This window comes from Pangasianodon hypophthalmus, chromosome 6 (assembly GCF_027358585.1).
Source record: "Pangasianodon hypophthalmus isolate fPanHyp1 chromosome 6, fPanHyp1.pri, whole genome shotgun sequence".
In the NCBI taxonomy this organism is placed as follows: Eukaryota; Metazoa; Chordata; class Actinopteri; order Siluriformes; family Pangasiidae; genus Pangasianodon; species Pangasianodon hypophthalmus.
The window spans coordinates 20916252-20934382 of record NC_069715.1 but is presented as its reverse complement, the minus strand read 5'-3'; the positions used below and the strand labels follow the sequence as shown (position 1 = coordinate 20934382).

Sequence of the window (18131 nt, the reverse complement as noted above, 5' to 3'; positions counted from 1 at the left end):
GAAAATTGAACAATATACCAATGCTTTTAACTTCCTATAGTTTTTTTTTTATAGTGATGTTGATGCAGTCCTTCATTTAATAGTCATTTATGGAATTTCACTTAACCTGATGACTTAGAGAAAACAACTATTGTGAGGTTTGAATTCAACAAAGAAGAAATCGAAAAAGTGGAAATCAACAAGGGGGCACATGTTGTAATGCAGGGTTGGACTTCTGTGTGAGCAAGTATACTGCTGTAATATAACAGATTCAGTCATAAAGTCTATGAAAGAGCTAGGACTATAAATAGTCTAATGCAGGGCTGTCACTGTACCCATAATACTGCCAAACTCTTGGTTGTCAATTTAATGTTGACATAATCTTTGGTTTAACAGGTTCTGTACATCACCTCCCCCCACAACCATCACCAAAAAAGGTAATACCAAGATATCACAGTAATATTTTTTGTGATTACAATAATTTAAATACATATAACTGTTACAGCCCGCATCTTATGTATGAATAATATAACAAATAATAAGACTGCATTTAAATAATGTGTCCTCGTCACAGTGTATGTTTTTGTGTGCTGCTTATCACTATTCATTATGCAAGTTCCAAGCCACTGGAGACAATGGATCAATAATGTGGTAGTAAAGGAAATGGTCAGCAATTTTATTCTTAAGAAAATCTCACTCTGTTGCTTCCTCTTTCTCTTCGTCTCTGTCCGGCAGATCAAAGCTGCATTGCTAGACTGAAATGCTACCTTTGTGTTTGGGCTTCTGCAATTTAAAAGCTCTGTGAGAAGCTCATCGGTTGCTCATGAAATTGTCTGATTGGGAGCAAGACCCTTGAAAAGTGTCTTTGTGTTTTCTTTTTTGACATACCTGTTCTGGATTGACATTGCTTTTTCGCTGCTACTTTGAGGTTGAACATTGGTGTTTGAATCTCTGAGGAAGTGACTATTACGCTCCATGTCTTCAGACCCTTCATCCTTTTGATCTGGTTCAATGTGGATCAGAGGAACCTCCCTCTGTCCACGATTTGCATTCTCTTGTTGGGACCAGCTTTGGCCAATTCCTGAGCAGGACTGCATGAAACCCCGCCTCCTCTCACCAACTGAAGCATGACTAGCCATGACTTCCTGTTGGCATCCAAGAAGTGACTTGCCGCTCTCAACAATGTCTGTGGCTAGTCGATTAGCAAAGAGTTGGACATGTGGTTGAGATTCGGAGGAGTCCTGCTCTGTGCTGTCCTCTGAGGGTTCGGCTATAATTTTGTTTTTACGCATCAGAGACTCAATAGAGCTGGCCCAGGTCTCATGGATGAGCATGTCTGTAATATGGTCTGTCTGGCCACGCTGGTACAAACAGGAATCAGATTTACATAATCCTGTGGATGACACAGAGTTGGATGGATAAATGTTGAGAAAGTCACCATGCACATTTCGGGCAAATCCATCAAATGAGTTGGCCTTAATGGGAGAGTTTACAGTTAGCCTTGAGTCAGATGATCGTCTGTCCGGAACAGATGATTGACGGATACAGAAGGGGGTTCTGGAGGGTGGAGGCAAAAGGCTGTTGCTCCAATCTTTCGTCTTAGCAATCCCATAATCTTTATTCTCCTTGTCCATATCTTTGAGCATGTAGCGATAAAATTCCTCAGTAATACTTTCTGTGCTGGACTGTTTGGACAGGCAAGACGATGTCCGAACATTGAGGTGACCATTTTTCTTGCTTGTCACCTGTTGAACAGCAGCTGCTAGGATGCTGCTAGCATTTTTCCCAGCATAGTAGTCCAGCAGTAGGTCAAACCCTCTGCCTTCTGTCTCCATCTGGTTCACCATGAAACGAGAAAACTCATCTGTAATGCTCTCACAGCTGGACTGCTTAGATATTGAGCTTCCCCGGCTCAGGTTGTGACCCAGTCTGCTTCCTGGATCTAGGGTGTTGGGTGCTCCAGAAGGATCTGCTTCTTCTTCTGGGATACTTTCATAGCTGGAGGCTTTTCCACGACTGCTCCATCTCTCGCATTGCAGCCGGCTGCGAGATGACTGACCTGATTTGGATGTGTCCACTACATTCAGTTCAGGACAGTTCATTATCCTGGCTGTGACCTCTGAGGCAAAAAGTGCGAAAGGGTCTGAGATTGCCGGATCATCAAGATTGACTGTCTCATCAACTACACGGTTCACCAGTCGCTCCATAAGCTCAGGCTGCTCCTCAGTTTTGCGCTTGATCTCACTGAGGCGAGGTGCACGGTGCTTTTTGGCAAGCACCACTCCATTTTGTGTCTCTTTTCTCCTGAAAGGTGCAACTGTGCGGCAGGGCAACAGGAGCCCCTCAGACCCTTCAGATCCTGCCTTCAGGGCACAAAACCAGGGTTGCTTGCCACTCGAATTTTCCAGACATATTGCTGCCAGCTCTGTAGCCATAGAGACCACAGTGGTTGCCAAGTCTTCAGCAAAACACGCAACAGGAGTCTTGGACTCACCTTGATTCATTTTAGACACCACCAGATTTCCTGTAGACGAAGAGAAAATCTGTTGCCTGACTTCAGCTTCCCTGATTGTAGCAGCAGTAGTTCTGCTTTGAGTATGTTTGGTGGGCTCATTCACATGTAATTCATTCTCTTTCTCTGCTTCAATGCCTTGGTGCTCTTTTTCCTTTTTTCCTGCAAGTAAAGAGAGCTTTTCTACCTCATTGGTATTTTCAGGCTGTTGGAGTTCAGTCAAATGCTGTAGTTGGCTTATTGCTTCTCCTCCAGGCTTGGTGGTGGCCTCGTTTTCTTTTGCACTGACTTCACTCTTTTTCTTAACTGATAACTCTGGGGTACATTTTGAAATGTCACCAAACTTTCTTGATGTGGCACAAAGAACATCAAAGAGCAAGCTGTTCACACTCTCCATGAGGAAGCAGTGGATGTTGGGGGCATCCTTCCCTTTGAGCTCTTTTCTTTTTACTGCTTTCTCCAATGCATATTTAAACATGCTCTCTGCCAACTCTTGGGTAAAATCATCATGGTTCTGATAGGACCTTCTTGGATGCATGATGCCATCCACAATCTTGTTATGTGTGGTCTCCAAGAAGTTTGCTATGCTTGTGTAGCTCTGTTTGTGGATGAGGACTTCTAAAGCTTCTTTCAAGAGAATCTCAGCCACGGTGGATCTAAATGTGTCCATACTAGATCCTTCTGCCACATTGCAGTGTAACGTAATGGCTGTGGATGCTTGAGCTGCTGATAGCAGTCCCACTGATGTTGCAGACAATTCACATGAATCTTCAGTTACACCTACTGAATCTACTGCTCCTGCTAGTTGGGACATGGCACATATTGTAGAAGGTAATAAATAGTCTCTTTGCTCCGTCTCTCTGCACTGTTCTTCATCTTTCTCCTCCTCATCATTTCCCGATTCTAGCACTAGTTGCTTTGTGACCTGTGGGTTGCTGATTGTGCCAATGATGCTAGCAGCACATGCTAAAGCTATCTCCACAGGTTTAGCTGTGTGCCTAATTGGAGAGCTGTGATGCAAGTGAGGCTGAGTTCCTGTCTCTTGTATGTCCTGGTTTTCAGGTGCACCAAAGGATTGTGTTCCGGGCCATTCAGATGGCTCATCGCAGTTATCAGGACTCTGTACTATCACAATTTTTGGAAGTTCAAAGGAGTGTGTTCTTGTTCTAGTGGGCTCATCACTTGGTTTTTTTGGAGAGGTGCAGATAGACACTGCTGCCTCTGTGGAAAAGGATGACTCGTCTTGAGAAAGGTAGATAAAAGCATCCTGCATAACGGATTCAGCAAGACTGGAGGCGTAATTTGACTCTTTGTTGGTTTGTTTGCTATTTTTAGGAGTGATATTGTCACGTCTGTTGGAAGTTCTGGAAACTTTGTGGGATTTGCAGGAAGCACAAAGGGTATCTGAGTCTTCACTGTCTTCTCTTTCCACCATGTTCTTCTTCTTAGTTAGGTCTGTCTTCAGCATCTTGGTTGATTCTACTAAAACTCCACCATCTGCATCTATAGAGATAAAATTGTTTTTACATCACAGTCATTTTGGACAGAGATGAACAATATGAGTATATGAGTTTGAGCATGGATTTGTACACTAAGGATTATAACCATGTTATGTATAAAGACTTCAATAAAACAACTTCCCCTATATATCCAGGCCAAATTAGGTGTAATTCTGTATGTTAACAAGAAGAATAATGTGACCAATAGGAAAGACAAGAGACAGCACAAGCAAAAAATAGCTATATGTTTAGTATCATTACAGACTCACTGCAGTCTCTACCTGTGATGACAGTAGTAGCTTCTCAGTCATGAGTGATGTATCATTAAACTTCATCACTGCCTTTTACTTCTTCTTCACTTGTCTTATAAACAAGCCTCCAATTAAGACCTTTGTATCTTATAATAAATACTGCATTGGCTCCAAGGTGAGCCTAACCTTCACACACTGCTCTGTCTTATTCCTCATGAGAGTTTAATTATAGATTAGTCTTACCTTGTGGCTGCTGGGCGGAGTGTGATCTCATTGCATTGACCCTCAGCTTCTGTGGAACTCACTATCCCTCAATCTTTAATACTATTTTCTTATTATAATTATCATTTTCTACTGATGTTTCTATTTTCTGGTTGGTCTTTATGCTGTTTTTTTTCTATGCTTCTACTTGTGTGTCTAAGAGTCCTGTTTACTTGTTGCTGGAGTGGGTGCTGAGTGCTGGATGTGTTTCTACCTATTGACCTATTCTGTTACAAGCCGCTTCCTAGTGTACTGGTCTATTAAGACAATATCAGAGGTCTTTGTTACTAGTCATTTTGGTCCAATGGGTAAAACTTCTGTATTTTCTGAATTTGATAGAAAAAAAATGCAGTTTTCAAATATAATAATTTTATTAATATAATAATTTTAGGGTAGTTGTAGCTTTTGTGTATCATTGGCACAACAGTGATTCTTGAGGAACATCTTTGGAACTGCATTGTTGACTGATTTGTGCTTAGGCACTAAAAGGTGTTCTCAATAATGCCACACACTGCAGTGTATAAAACCTAGACTGTAATTAGAGATGTAATTAGAAAGTAATTAGAAATGACTGTTATTGATTATGAAAGTTTGTACTTGAAAAGATACAAGCCAACAATTCCAACAATTTGGCTATGATAGCAAGGTTAGAAAGGTCAACAATGTATTAAGATGGAAGATTAAGGCTAAGTTCTTCAAGAATTGTGATAGCAGTGAATCAGAGTAGTAGGAATAGAATCAGACAAAAGTGAGGTGTTAATAAAGTGATATTTAGGTGCTGAGATGACCTGAAAGTGATGAGTAGAATCAAGCTGGTATGTAGATGAATTAGATTTGACTATAAGCTCCAAGATGAAAGCAGGCTCTGAAAAGCCGGCAGAGTTTAGTGATTTCACTGGCAGCAAGTGTCAAGGGGAACGAGTGGGAACTACTAATATGTTTTGCTGATTTTTTTTTTTTTGGCTAAAAAAAGTCAAAAGCATCACATTGCAGCGTGGATCTGGGAGGATCAGCAGGGGAGAGGCTGAAGAAGTGTGTTGATAGTATAAAGAAATGGTTTTGGGCTTATGTCCAGCACAAGTAATGACAGTATAATTGTGTCGTTCTGCAGCACTTGCATTACTGGCTCCAGAAACAACTTAAAGCTTAGATTATATTGTGCCTCAACTGTAACTTGCTTTGGATAAAAGTGTCTGCATAAAGATTATACAATAATATAATATAATATAATATAATATAATATAATATAATATAATATAAATGTAAGGTTGTTAATAAGGCATGCACTGCATTGGAAATATGATCAGACAGGTGTAAAGCTGTCTGTAGTGTGATTTAAAATAGAGAAAAGATTGAATGGAAAAACAGATAGAAGAATGGATGGATAGATGGAAGCACATTTTCACTAATGTTTTAAAGAGAACGAGATGAGATTAACTATTCCAAAAATTTTCAAAAATTCCACGGTTTATGGATAAACATATAGAACTTGACACCAATGTTATTGATGGGGATGCCTGCACCGGCAAACAAGTCTAGTCTTTTCAGACATTCGACCTTGCTGTGACCTTGACCCTGTTCTAATTCCATATAAAGCTGACAAACATTCAACCACTCATTCTTGAGAAATCACATTAACGAGAATCTCAGATGGATGGACAGACAACCCAAAAACAGGCGGATACAGTTGTATACAAAGTTTGGGCACCCCTAGTCAAATTACGTATCTTGTTGAAAGAAGTAAATACAACCTGTGCATCAAACTATTTTAAAAATTTTTTCTGAAAATTAGAATGCACAATTACTTTATATTTGATGAACTTGAAGAATAGAATAAATATTAATTGTGGCATGTGCAAAAGTTTGGACATCCTTCTAAATCAGTACGTAGTAAAACACCCTTTGGCAGACAGAGATGCCCAAACTGTTGCATACAACTGTATGTGGATGGATGGATTAATAGACTTATTATAGATAAATGATAGATACAGTTGTGGTCATTTTTACACACGCCTTTCAGAATATGCAAAATGTTAATAATTAAAAAAAAGAGGGATCATAGAAATTTTGTTTGTTTTTTTTTTACTGGGTGTAACCAGTTGAAAAAAAAATTTAAATTTTTGAACTGGTTCATTTGTGTAAATTCAGTTATTATTTTGTCTTGTGGACTATATGTAAACATATGAAATCACTTATTCAGGGCAGTACTAAATAAAAAACAAAATGCCAATTTTATAATCCCTTTTATTTATTTTTTTAATTATTAACATTTTGCAGCTTCTGCAAGGCGTATGTAAACTTACGACCACAACTGTAGATAAATATAGAGATGAATGGACAGAAGGTGGAAAGCCAGACAGATGGATGAACAGATGGATGTATAGCTAGACTCAGTGGATTGACAGATGTTGGTTCATTCGGGTTAGGGTAGCAATGCATCTGGAGCCTATCATGGGAACACTGGGGGTGAAGTGGGAATACACCCTGAATGGGATTTCATAGAGGTACATTCAGTTTAAAATGTAGGTCCGAGTTTGGCTCTTTTTTATCAGGCAGTGTAAATTTGATGTAGACAGTGACAGGTACTGGATGGGTGGATAGAAAGATGTGCAGATATGTGGACAGATGGATGGATGGATGAAGAGAACACAATGGACAGTGACAATTTTCATAATTTTGCCTCTGTACACCACCACAATGAATTTGAAATGAAGCAATCAAAATGTGATTGAAGTGTAGACTTTCAGCTTTAATTCAAGGGGTTTAACCATTTAGGAATTACAGCCATTTTTTACAGAGTCCCTCCATTGGATGCAAAAATTGCCTGTCACTGTGTCACTGTTCAAATACTTATGGACCTGATTGTGGATGGATGGATGGATGGATGGATGGATGGATGGATAGATAGATGTGTTATTCACCATTTTTGTCATCCTCACTTTCTTCCCCCAGATGTTCAGAGGCTGTGAGGAAATCCTCTTCTATGGATGAAACAGAACGATTGGTGTCATCATCACAGATACGTTGACTGGCCAATCGAACATGCCGCTGCCTCTCCTGCCCAGACTGTAGACCAATCAGGAACTTGTTGATCTGAAGGACGAGGCTGTCTGACTTAACTGGGCGACACCCACTGGCACTCTGAACCACACACACATCAGCTGCTCTCTGGCTCTGTAATTCACATGTGCACACAGACACACAAACACACAGAGCTAAATGCTTTGAAGCTAAATGCTGTGGCATCAAAATGGCACAGGCTCTGTCTGAAATGCTAGAAGTCATGCTTTGTTGGTTTTCTTACTAAAACATTCTATTTAGAATATCAGCCATTTTATGCCTCTGTCCCAAATGCTTGACAAATATTATGATCTTGATTATTTGTTAGTTAATAATAATTAGCTATTTGGCAAAAGCTTCATCCTTTACTCCAGGCAAGGGCAAATCATTTTAGTGACGTTGTGGAAGTTCTGTCAATTTTTTTTATTTATATCCATTGTTTATAGTTAGATAGTCTACATTTAAATGATGAAAATGTGACTCTGTTGCACATAAACTCTCATATATCAACTGCTCGTTTATTACATTAGGTAGGCCTACACAATAATTTAATAGCTTAATAGCCTAATACCTAATCAGAGTGCAGCAGAGGTGAAACATTGCATCAGAATGCACACACTATTTCATTACTTACTAGAATAAATTTCCAGTAAGAACTTCCAGGGTACTCACATGTGAGTGGGTGAGGTCATGTGGGCAAGTATCAGGTGACTCCAGGCCATTCAGCAGCAGAATTTCATGTTCTTTGAGTGGCCGAGAACCAAGAGCCTCAACCAGTCGTGGCAGATCAGGAGACACAGATGCCAGCTTCTATAATAATAACAACAATAATTATATTAAAATACAGGCATATTAAGTGTCCATTGCACTGACAGCAAGGAACCCTGAATTCATTCAAAATGGTTCAACCATTATAAACAGTTTTTTTTTACGTTTCTATGATGACGCCCAGTGCATTATATATATATATATATATATATATATATGTATATATATATATACACACACACACACACACACACACACACATACATATATATATATATATATATATATATAATTTTACGGAACTGACTAAATCATGGCCAAAAGCATCGCAGAGATATGAGAGAAAGAAATAAGGAAGGTGTGCATTAGTGTCTCACTGAGTGTGAGTTTAAGTGAAGCTGTTGATTGGTAAGAATTTGAATGTACTGATATTCATTCAGTTTATTTAAATGGAAAGAGTCACATTACTGAAATATTAACTGATATTAACATCGGCAGTCAAGTGAAACATTAGAGATTAAACTCAATTACACTGAGAGTGAATGAAAATGAGATGGAATTAAAAAGGAAGAGAGAGAGAAAAGGATGTGATAAAGTAAAAAAAAAATCTGAGACTAAAAAGCAGAATAAAAAAAGAAAATGAAAGAGACACGGGAAGAAAAAATACTGAGAGAAATAATTTATAAGAAAGGAAGAGAGATCAAGTAAAAACTAGAACATGGTCATCAATTAGATTTGAACTGGGGCCAAATTTGGCAGAGTAAATACTGTTTGGGCCAGACGCCACCATACACACCCCAACCCTCCCAAACTAAACAACCCAAAACCTCACACACGCTCCCTCTTGGACTCTCGTATCCAATCACCCACTTCTTAGCATGAACATGTTAACAATAATTATTACAATGATGCAAAATAATAATAACAAAATAATAATAATAATAATGTATTTAAAAGGGTGTCAGTATTCTGTGGGAGATTATTACATTATATTAACTGAAATTATATATATATATATATATATATATATATATATATATATATATATATATATATATATATATATATATATATATATATGAAACCTGCATACACCACCTAGTAGTACATGTAGAGCACACAATTTGATATAAAGCCACAGAAAAATGTAGCAGAAATATAGAGCCTAATGTAATGCTGTAAAAAAAACATCTTTGCCTTTACATATTTACACAAGCAAGATTAAAAAGCAATCCCCTTTAAAACTACTCTTCCAACTAATTTATTTATAAGGCCGTGCCTGTTTGACAGATTTTACACAAAACGTCAAAACGTCCTCGCTTACATTCTCACTCCTTGCTGTTTTTCTGACACACAGCCAAACAGCACTCACCGTTTTCAGTTTAATAACTAAAAATTGCATTTTTTGGCCCTTTACATGTGAATCTTTTCTCTCTTTAATGATGTTGCCTGCAAATTTCAGCATGTCTTCATGGTATGACAGTATTCAATACTTTACCCAGGTTCTACTTGGGTTTCTAATTAATGTGACTGTAAAATTCTTCAAAGGCCATCCTGCATTTAACTGATCATGAAAGTAAATTAGTTTTATTTATTATTATTATATTCTATAATAATAATATTATGTATTATTTTCTGTTAAAAATATAACTTAAAATAGATCTAAAATATATATCATATTATATTGCGTAGTTTATATAGGCTAATACTTTGCTACCTATTTGCTTACATTAACAAAATGCTCTGGGGGTGTGAGTTGAGGGGGGGATAAGTGTGGGTGGAGTCGAAGCATAAAATGGAAGCCTAGGCTACAAATTTGTGTATTAAAGGAAACCCTTCATATTTTATAACAACTTGGGGGAGAAAGGATGGCATTTCTTCAGCATGGTTATACTGTATACCCATTGCGTCAATGTGTCCAAAAATGTAGTGTCATCTGGCCACAATAGACAATTCTGTCTAACTGTAGTTCCAGTGATGCTTAGTGCGTTGCTCTGTAATGGATTTTTAAACTAACAGACCCAACAATCAAATAAACTGCAATTTTTTTCTTTGCCTCCCTCACTGTCATACTCATTGTGCAAGAGGAAAGGTTAGTCATGTCTCCAAAAGCTTGAGGGGAACATCTGAATCACTGTGTCACACTAGCTCAGAGTAGGATCCCTCCCAGCCATAAGAGCTTCCTAGGTGGTGGACATCAGGATTTTACTTCCTGGTTCTAAGAGTATATAAACCCTGTTACATGGCTTTGCGAAGTCTTGCCAGACATAGAGTGTGAGAATCATTTGTTATTCTACCTGAGATTGCTATGTACCTGGCCATTTGCCTGTTTTATTTTGACTATTGTTTTGGATTGTCCCAAAACAAGTCTTGACTGACATGTGTTTTGGGTATAATTATTGTCTTTTGCCTGATTTCAAGCTTTGGAAAATATGAATATGTTTTTAAACTTGGATTTTAAACTCCTGCACATGGGTCTACATCGAAATTTTTCATCTAACCCACAATGGCCCTTAATCATAAATGTTTTATTCAGTTAAATCTGATCATAAAACTAGCATATGCAAATTCCACAGTTTCCTTATTTCCTTATTCCTCAGCTGCATCCTTGACATATCTGTGGATGTCTAATTGGAGTGTGTAAATTGGACTTTTCCACTTTAACAGCCAGACATTGTAATTCTTTGTTGCAAAATCTACAACAAAGAATTACAAACATACTAGACCATTCTTTCTTAAGTCATAACTTTGGCTTTATGTTTATTTGACTATTTTGACTATATGAATATTAAATTTCTTTCAACCTTCCAAAAAGGATTTTTTTTTTTTGTGCCCCAAGCAAAAAAAGACACAAGCATCTCTAACACAACTTCACTGAAATGTATTTATCTTCACTTCTTTCTTGGATCTTAGATAAATGTATAAATGCTTGATGATGCGTTTCCTTTATTGGTTCCCTATTTTAGCACCTGCATAAACTAAGGTGTTGTTCATGTAAAACAGATTTATATGAGTGTACATTGAGGAATGATGTATGCCTATAACGTAAAAAAGGGACAAGTTGGTGGGAGCTTGCAGGTGAAGCTGATACATCATTTGTGCTCAAATCACAATTTGTTTTGATGCTGTGTGACATTTTCATGAATCGGACACATTTTCATTCATGCATATTGTCCGTAATGTTAATTTTATACAATTATTTTTGACCACTATTTTGAAAGGCCAATCAACGTGATTCTGTGAGTGTGTCAGTGGTGGCTGATGTCCAGTAAGTAATGTGGTAATGTTAGCTTCATATAAAGGATGTGTCAGTCAGACATTGTTTTATTTTTCCAATCAATAAAACATGTTTCTACTCATGACTGGACTGCATTCTGTTTGCTCTGCTGAGTTATTTCCTGGCCACATGTACCTAGCTAGCTAGTTGACAGCATGCAGCATATTGAAATCGAGCCACTGAGAGAAGTAATGTGTACACCTACTCAAAAGCAGTAACAGCAATCAAGCAGGTAATTACAATTCACACTCACTTCATGATTATAATTGAAGGCAAAAACCAAATGGAGCATCTTTAAGTTATCTTACTTTGGGTGGCTTATACTTGATATCTGTTGTTTTATGACACACTGATAGAAAAACAAATTAAGCATGTTGGTTGATTTATCGTGTTCATTCATTTACTTGTTTTTGAAGTATTTATTTTGCTTTTGTAACTGTACTGGTTTGGAGCTTATGTGTTTATTGTAAAGTTATCATCATTTCTTTTTATAAAAAACAATGTCAGTCAGTATGCACAACACAAGCTTAAGCAGGGTACGCCCTCCCATATTCAGTGGTTGTCCATAAAAACATTTTAAGAATACACAATAACTCTTATTTCTGTTAGGTTCAAAGGTTGATTAAACTACCCAAGACTGTCATTCCCACAGGCCTACATAATGCATTGTGTACAAGCTGTGAAAAGGATATGAAGTTAAACCTCGTATTCTTATTTTATATTATTGCTCAACATACTGTATGCCAAAGTTATTGACAATTGGCAATAGACACTTTCTACCTGAATCCCTATTTCAAATAGTCTTAATGAATGTTTGAAATAATGAATGACTGTGTGGCTCTAAAAAAAATTTAAATACATTTAGTAGTCATGTAGTAGTAATTACTATGTCCATAATATTATTAACCGTATTTGCTACAGTAGTCCCATTTAGGAAATGCTCTTCAGAGAAACATATCTCCCCAACCATTCTCCCCCGCCCCTCCCTTCCCTACCATGTGCAGATGTTTTGGATTTCTACTGTGATCAGGACCGTGGAATTTGCTGCACTGTTGGTTAATCAGTTAAATGTTATTTAAAAAAAACCCACCTTGAGGCAGATGTTGTCATGGCGGTCAGACGCACTCGTGTCCAAACTCACAAAACAGATCTGAAAACAGAGAAAGACACAGACACACACACTCACATAGAATAATAGCACAGAATAATAATTGATTTGAGTAGCAGAAAGAGACAAAAAAAGAGGGAAAGAGAGATGCTCAGCAAGTGTAAGAGTGAAAGAGAAAGACAGAAGTATGGAGAAAGGAGAGAGATAAAAAAAACAAAACTGAAAAGAAAGGGAAAGAAACAGCCATGCAGTTGGGTCCATAAGATTTGGAGGGTGAATTTTCATAATTTTGAATCTGTACACAACCACAATGGATTTATAATGAAGCAATCAAGATTGAAGTGTAGACTTTCAGCTTTAATTCAAGGGGTTTAACAAAAATATTGCATTAACCGGTAGGAGTCAAGAACACTCTCAAGGAGGTAGGCAAATCACTGTCAAAGTATACAATGAAGAGATGCCTTCAAGAATGTAAATGCAGACAGTTTACCTCAAGATGCAACACTCACTGGTAACACTCAAGAACAGAAAGGCCAGATTAGACTCTCCTAGAAAACTAAAAAAAAAAGCCTGCCCAGTTCCGGAACAAGATTCTTTAGACAGATGAAACCAAGATTGACTTGTCCCAGAATGATGGGAAGAGAAGAGTATGAAGAAGGAAAGGAAGGGCTTGTGATCCAAAGCATACCACATCACCTGTCAAACATGGTGGAGGAAGTGTTATGGTATGGGCATGTATGGCTGCCAATGGAACTAGTTCACTGGTGTTTATTGATGATGTGACTGCTGACAGAAGTAGCAGGATGCATTCTGAAGTGTACAGAGCTATACTTTCTGCTCACATTCAGTCAAACGCTGCAAAACTGGTTGGAATGGAATGGAATGTTCTTAAATGGCCAAGTCAGTCACCTGACCTCAACCCAACTGAGCATGTTTTCACTTACTGGAGATAAAACTGATGGCATTAAGACCCACAAATAAGCAGCAACAGAAGGCGGCAGCAGTAAAGGACAGGCAAAGCATCTTAAGAGAGGACACTCAGCATTCAGTGATGTCTAAGGGTTCCAGAGTTCAGGCAAACATTGACTGCAAAGGATTTGTATCCAAGTATTAAAAATAATCTTTATATTTATAATTATGTTAGTTTGTCCAATTACCTTTGAGCCTGTGAAAATGGAGGGACTGTGTAAAAAAATGGCTGTAATTCCTAAACGGTTAATGCAGTAATTTTGTTAAACCTCTTGAATTAAAGGTGAAAGTCTACATTTCAATCACATCTTACTTGCTTCATTTCACATCTATTGTGATGGTGTACAGAGGCAAAATTACAAAAATGGGAGAAATATGGAGAAAATGCCAGCGATAGAGATATAGAAGAAAAAGAAGAAAGTGTGAATGTGAAGATGAGGGTCAAGAGAACTGAGAAGGGAAGAGAGACATGGAAAGAGAGAGGCAGATGGAAGGAAAGTGAATGTGAGAATGTAATAACCAAAAGGAAAAAAGAGAGAAAGAGAGGTTTTAAAAAAGGCAGAATGAGAAAGTGAAGGAGAGAAGTTAAAGAGACAGTCGTAAATAGAGAGAGAGATGAAAAGAAATAGAGAGAGAGAGAGAGAGAGAGAGAGAGAGAGATGGTTGCATGTCCTTGACAAGGACACGCTCATTAAACCCCCATTTCCCATTTGAGTGGAAATGGCTGACATGCGTGCGTGCGTGTGTGTGTGTGTGTGTGTGTGTGTGTGTGTGTGTAGGTCTAAAAATGACCTCCATTGGGACACTGTCACATCGCTAGTGTCCAGAGGAGAGGTGATGGAAGGAGAGTGAGAGAACACACCCAGGGAATGAAGAAAGGAGGCAAGGATGAAGGGAGGGGAGGGGAGCAGGAAGAGCCATTTTGTGTGTGTGTGTGTGTGTGTGTGTGTGTGTGTGTGTATGTCCCTTCATAGTTCACTAGGTACTCAATGAGGCAATAAATTCACATCTGTGATCCCGGATACAGCACAATAACCAATCACATCCTCTCATCTCAACCTCCAACCAATCAAAACAGGATCTGACAACTTACAATATCCCATTTTTAGTCCGGTCAACCAACCAATCAAATTTCCATCTGGGTATTTTCGAATAAATGATGACATCCCATCAGTCTCTCAATTGTTTATGTCCAAAATTGCATCCTGCTTTACTAAATTGAGTGTTAAAACAATAGATCAGGAATGATGTTGCACTATTTTGCCATTTGACATTAGAGCTTCATTTTGACTGCTAAAAGCTTAGCTAGCTAGCACATCCACTTAATGAATACTATGTGCTACACACGACACACTATATTGACACGGTCTAGTGCAGTAGCATGTGATTTGGGATACAGCCTGCATCTGAAATTATTTGAGAAGTAATTTGATTATATTACTTCACAACAGTGTTGCCTTTTTTATCTGTATTTTTCCTATCATCATCTCGCTGTTTAGAGAATAGTAAACTCAACGAGCTTTAAAGTTCAGTGAGCTACAGACCAGTGAAGAATATGTTTAAAACACTTTGGCCTTCCCATCTGATTTTGTGTCTTAAAATGAGCTGGAACATAAGACCAAGACACAATACTAGAGCTGGAAGTAATTAGTGAGCAATGAGAACTAGCTGGGACAAATATCTAGAAAAAGAGATTCATCGGAATAAAAGCAGGACAAAAGTTTATAATGAATACACACTCTGCAGAAGTGGTCTGGGATTTATGACCTTGGACCTTCTTGATGACTTCTTGATTTTGTGAGTTTGGTTTCAACATGAGGTCCTTGGTTGCTTCTGTTACTCTGAGGATGGGATATTGAATGACAGTGCAGTTTTGGCCTTACATTAACACACACACACACACACACACACATACACACACGCATTCTCTTTCTCTATCTATCTATCTCTCTCTCTGTCTCCCACATTAGCACTCATTAGCATAAAACACTGTGCTAATATATTCACATTTTATAATGAAAAGCAAACATTTCATTAAAGTATAAAACAGGAAATCAAGTGGGGTGGAAAAAAGAAAATGGAAATTATATCAAATTAATAGCCAATAAACATCAACACTGTTCACGGATCAGTAGATTACGCAGAGCTGATGCACAAACAGTTTTAACATTTTATTGAGGAATTAAATCCTTTTTTCTATTTCATTTGCAGAGTTTTCATTTACATTGTCGGGCAATGGAGTACAAAATATATTAATAACAAATATACATCAGTGATACTTATATAAAAATCTACATTTATAGTCAGAATGGATGCTCCTTTGTGGAGACTAGGATCACGGATTTAGTGTTTTGTGAGACTAGTGGGTGCCGCAGCTATAAAAAAAATTAGTAAAGTGTACTTAAAAAAAAAATGACAACAATAACATAAACAAGTAATTTCAAGTAAAATCTATTTGACTGAAATGGAATCTTTCTTTCTTTTAATTTTACTTCTTTGCTTAAAGCAACAGAGCTTAAATAAATTAGCTAAAGCTAACCAATGCGAATGCTAAACTGCAAATGGTAACTAAATGACTGAACTGCAAATATAGCTCACTTTTCATGCTGGACAAATACTACATTTATCACATTTATCTAAAGCAACTTTTAAGTGACAGTTAAACCGAGAAAAAAACCCGCAGCAACCTCTTTTGTTCAGCAGGTGTTGATCTGTGTTTGCTCAGGAGTCCAGTCGGGTCAAGTAAATATTACTTGTCTTTTTTTCTTGTATTCTGAGCACTTGCAAAACACAGTTGAGGCATAAACGTTTACATACACCTAGGCTAAAGACATGCAAACTCAATGGACATCTCCAGACATTCATGCTACCATACATTTCCTGTTTTAAGTCAATTAGGTTATCCACTTAATTATCATAACAGGACATTTCAAAGGTTAATAACTAATTTATTTCAAGTTTTATTTACTATATCGGATTTTCAGTGGGTCAGAACTTTGCATCCACTTTGGTAGTATGTAGTGGCATTGCCTTTTAATTGCTTAACTTGAATCAAACTCTTGGAATAGCCTTCCACAAGCTTCTCACAATCCTTTGCCAGAATTTTGCTCATTCCTCCTGCCAGAACTGGTGTAACTCAATCATGTTTGTAGGCCTCCTTGCTCTGACATGCTTTTACAGTTCAGTCCACAAATGTTCTATGGGATTCAGGTCAGGGCTTTGTGATGGCCACTCCAATACTTTCACTTTGCTGTCTTTAAGCCATTTTGTTACAATTTTGGAGGAATGCTTAGGATCATTTTCCTTGCTGTGAGAGTTGGGATCATGATTGTCAGATTTAAAGCCTGACCCTTGTTCCTCCATACACATCGCTGTTAATTATAGCCAAAGAGTTAAATATTTGTTTCAACTGACCAGAGAAAACTCCTCCAAAATATTGGTGATCACCTGCAAACTTCAGTCTGACTTTTTTATGCTGGTCTTGAAGCAGGGGCTTCTTCCTTGCATGTCAGCTTTTCAGGCCTAGGTGACATAAAACCCTCTTAGCAGTGGGTGTACATACTTTGGTACCTGATGCCTCCAACTCCTTTACTGGTTCCTTTGTTGATGTCTTTGTCTGGGAGTTAATTTGTGCCTCTTTCCTGAATGATCCCAAGATTTTTATATTTGCATACAGTTGTTTGTACAGATGCTTGTGGTACATTCAGTTGTTTGGAAATTGTTCCTAGGTAGGAATATGACTTCTGGACTTGCACAATTTTTTTTTTCTGAGGTTTTGGTTGAGTTGCTTGGATTTTCCCATGATCTCAAGGGCAAAAAAGCACTGTCTCTGAAGTCAAGCACTTAAACACAGCCACTGGCAGGCTCCTAATTAACTCCTACTTATAACAATTGGCCAATCAGAAGCTTCTAATAGTTTTCTAATAGGATTAAAGCTGAAATAAATCTCTAATCGAGATTTGTTAAAAAAAAAATTACCTCTGATTACCTCTAATTGTTTTGAACAGAGTACACACCCTAACTGACTTATTAAATAAATGTTTGGTAACATGAAAAATTGAGTCTGAATGTCTTTAGCTTAGGTTTATGTAAACTTTTGGCCTCAACTGTGATTATAAATTTAACCCAGAAACCTAAGTATAATAGTCATGTTGAATTATAACCACATATGTATGTAAAAGAATTAATTTAGTACAGAACTTAAGGCATTTAAGTAATACAAATAATTAACTTTTTTTAATATTTGCTAAACAGCTCAATCACTTGTTTCAGTACGTGTTAAAACGAATAGAAAAATATTTTTAATCATGAAAAAAAACTGATAAATGTTCAGAAATGACACAGTGGTAATGTTGCTGCCTCACAACTTCAAGGTCCCTGGTTCTATCCTGAGCTCAGATTATTGTATGTACCTTACTGTTACTCTACTGTAGGTCCTAGTTGTGAA

The 18131-nt window shown here is 37.6% G+C and overlaps 1 protein-coding gene across 2 annotated transcripts in view; it reads right to left on the bottom strand.

Moving 5' to 3' along the window:
* Positions 1-18131, bottom strand: part of sphkap (SPHK1 interactor, AKAP domain containing) — a 105778-nt gene that overhangs the window by 7096 nt on the left and 80551 nt on the right. For both annotated transcript variants that reach the window (XM_053235010.1, XM_026913988.3), the window contains 4 exons: positions 12698-12757; positions 8235-8372; positions 7424-7676; positions 868-3994 (listed from right to left, as the gene is read on the bottom strand). In XM_053235010.1, coding sequence (XP_053090985.1) covers positions 868-3994; positions 7424-7676; positions 8235-8372; positions 12698-12757 — 3578 coding nt within the window. The remainder of the gene's footprint in view (positions 1-867; positions 3995-7423; positions 7677-8234; positions 8373-12697; positions 12758-18131) is intronic.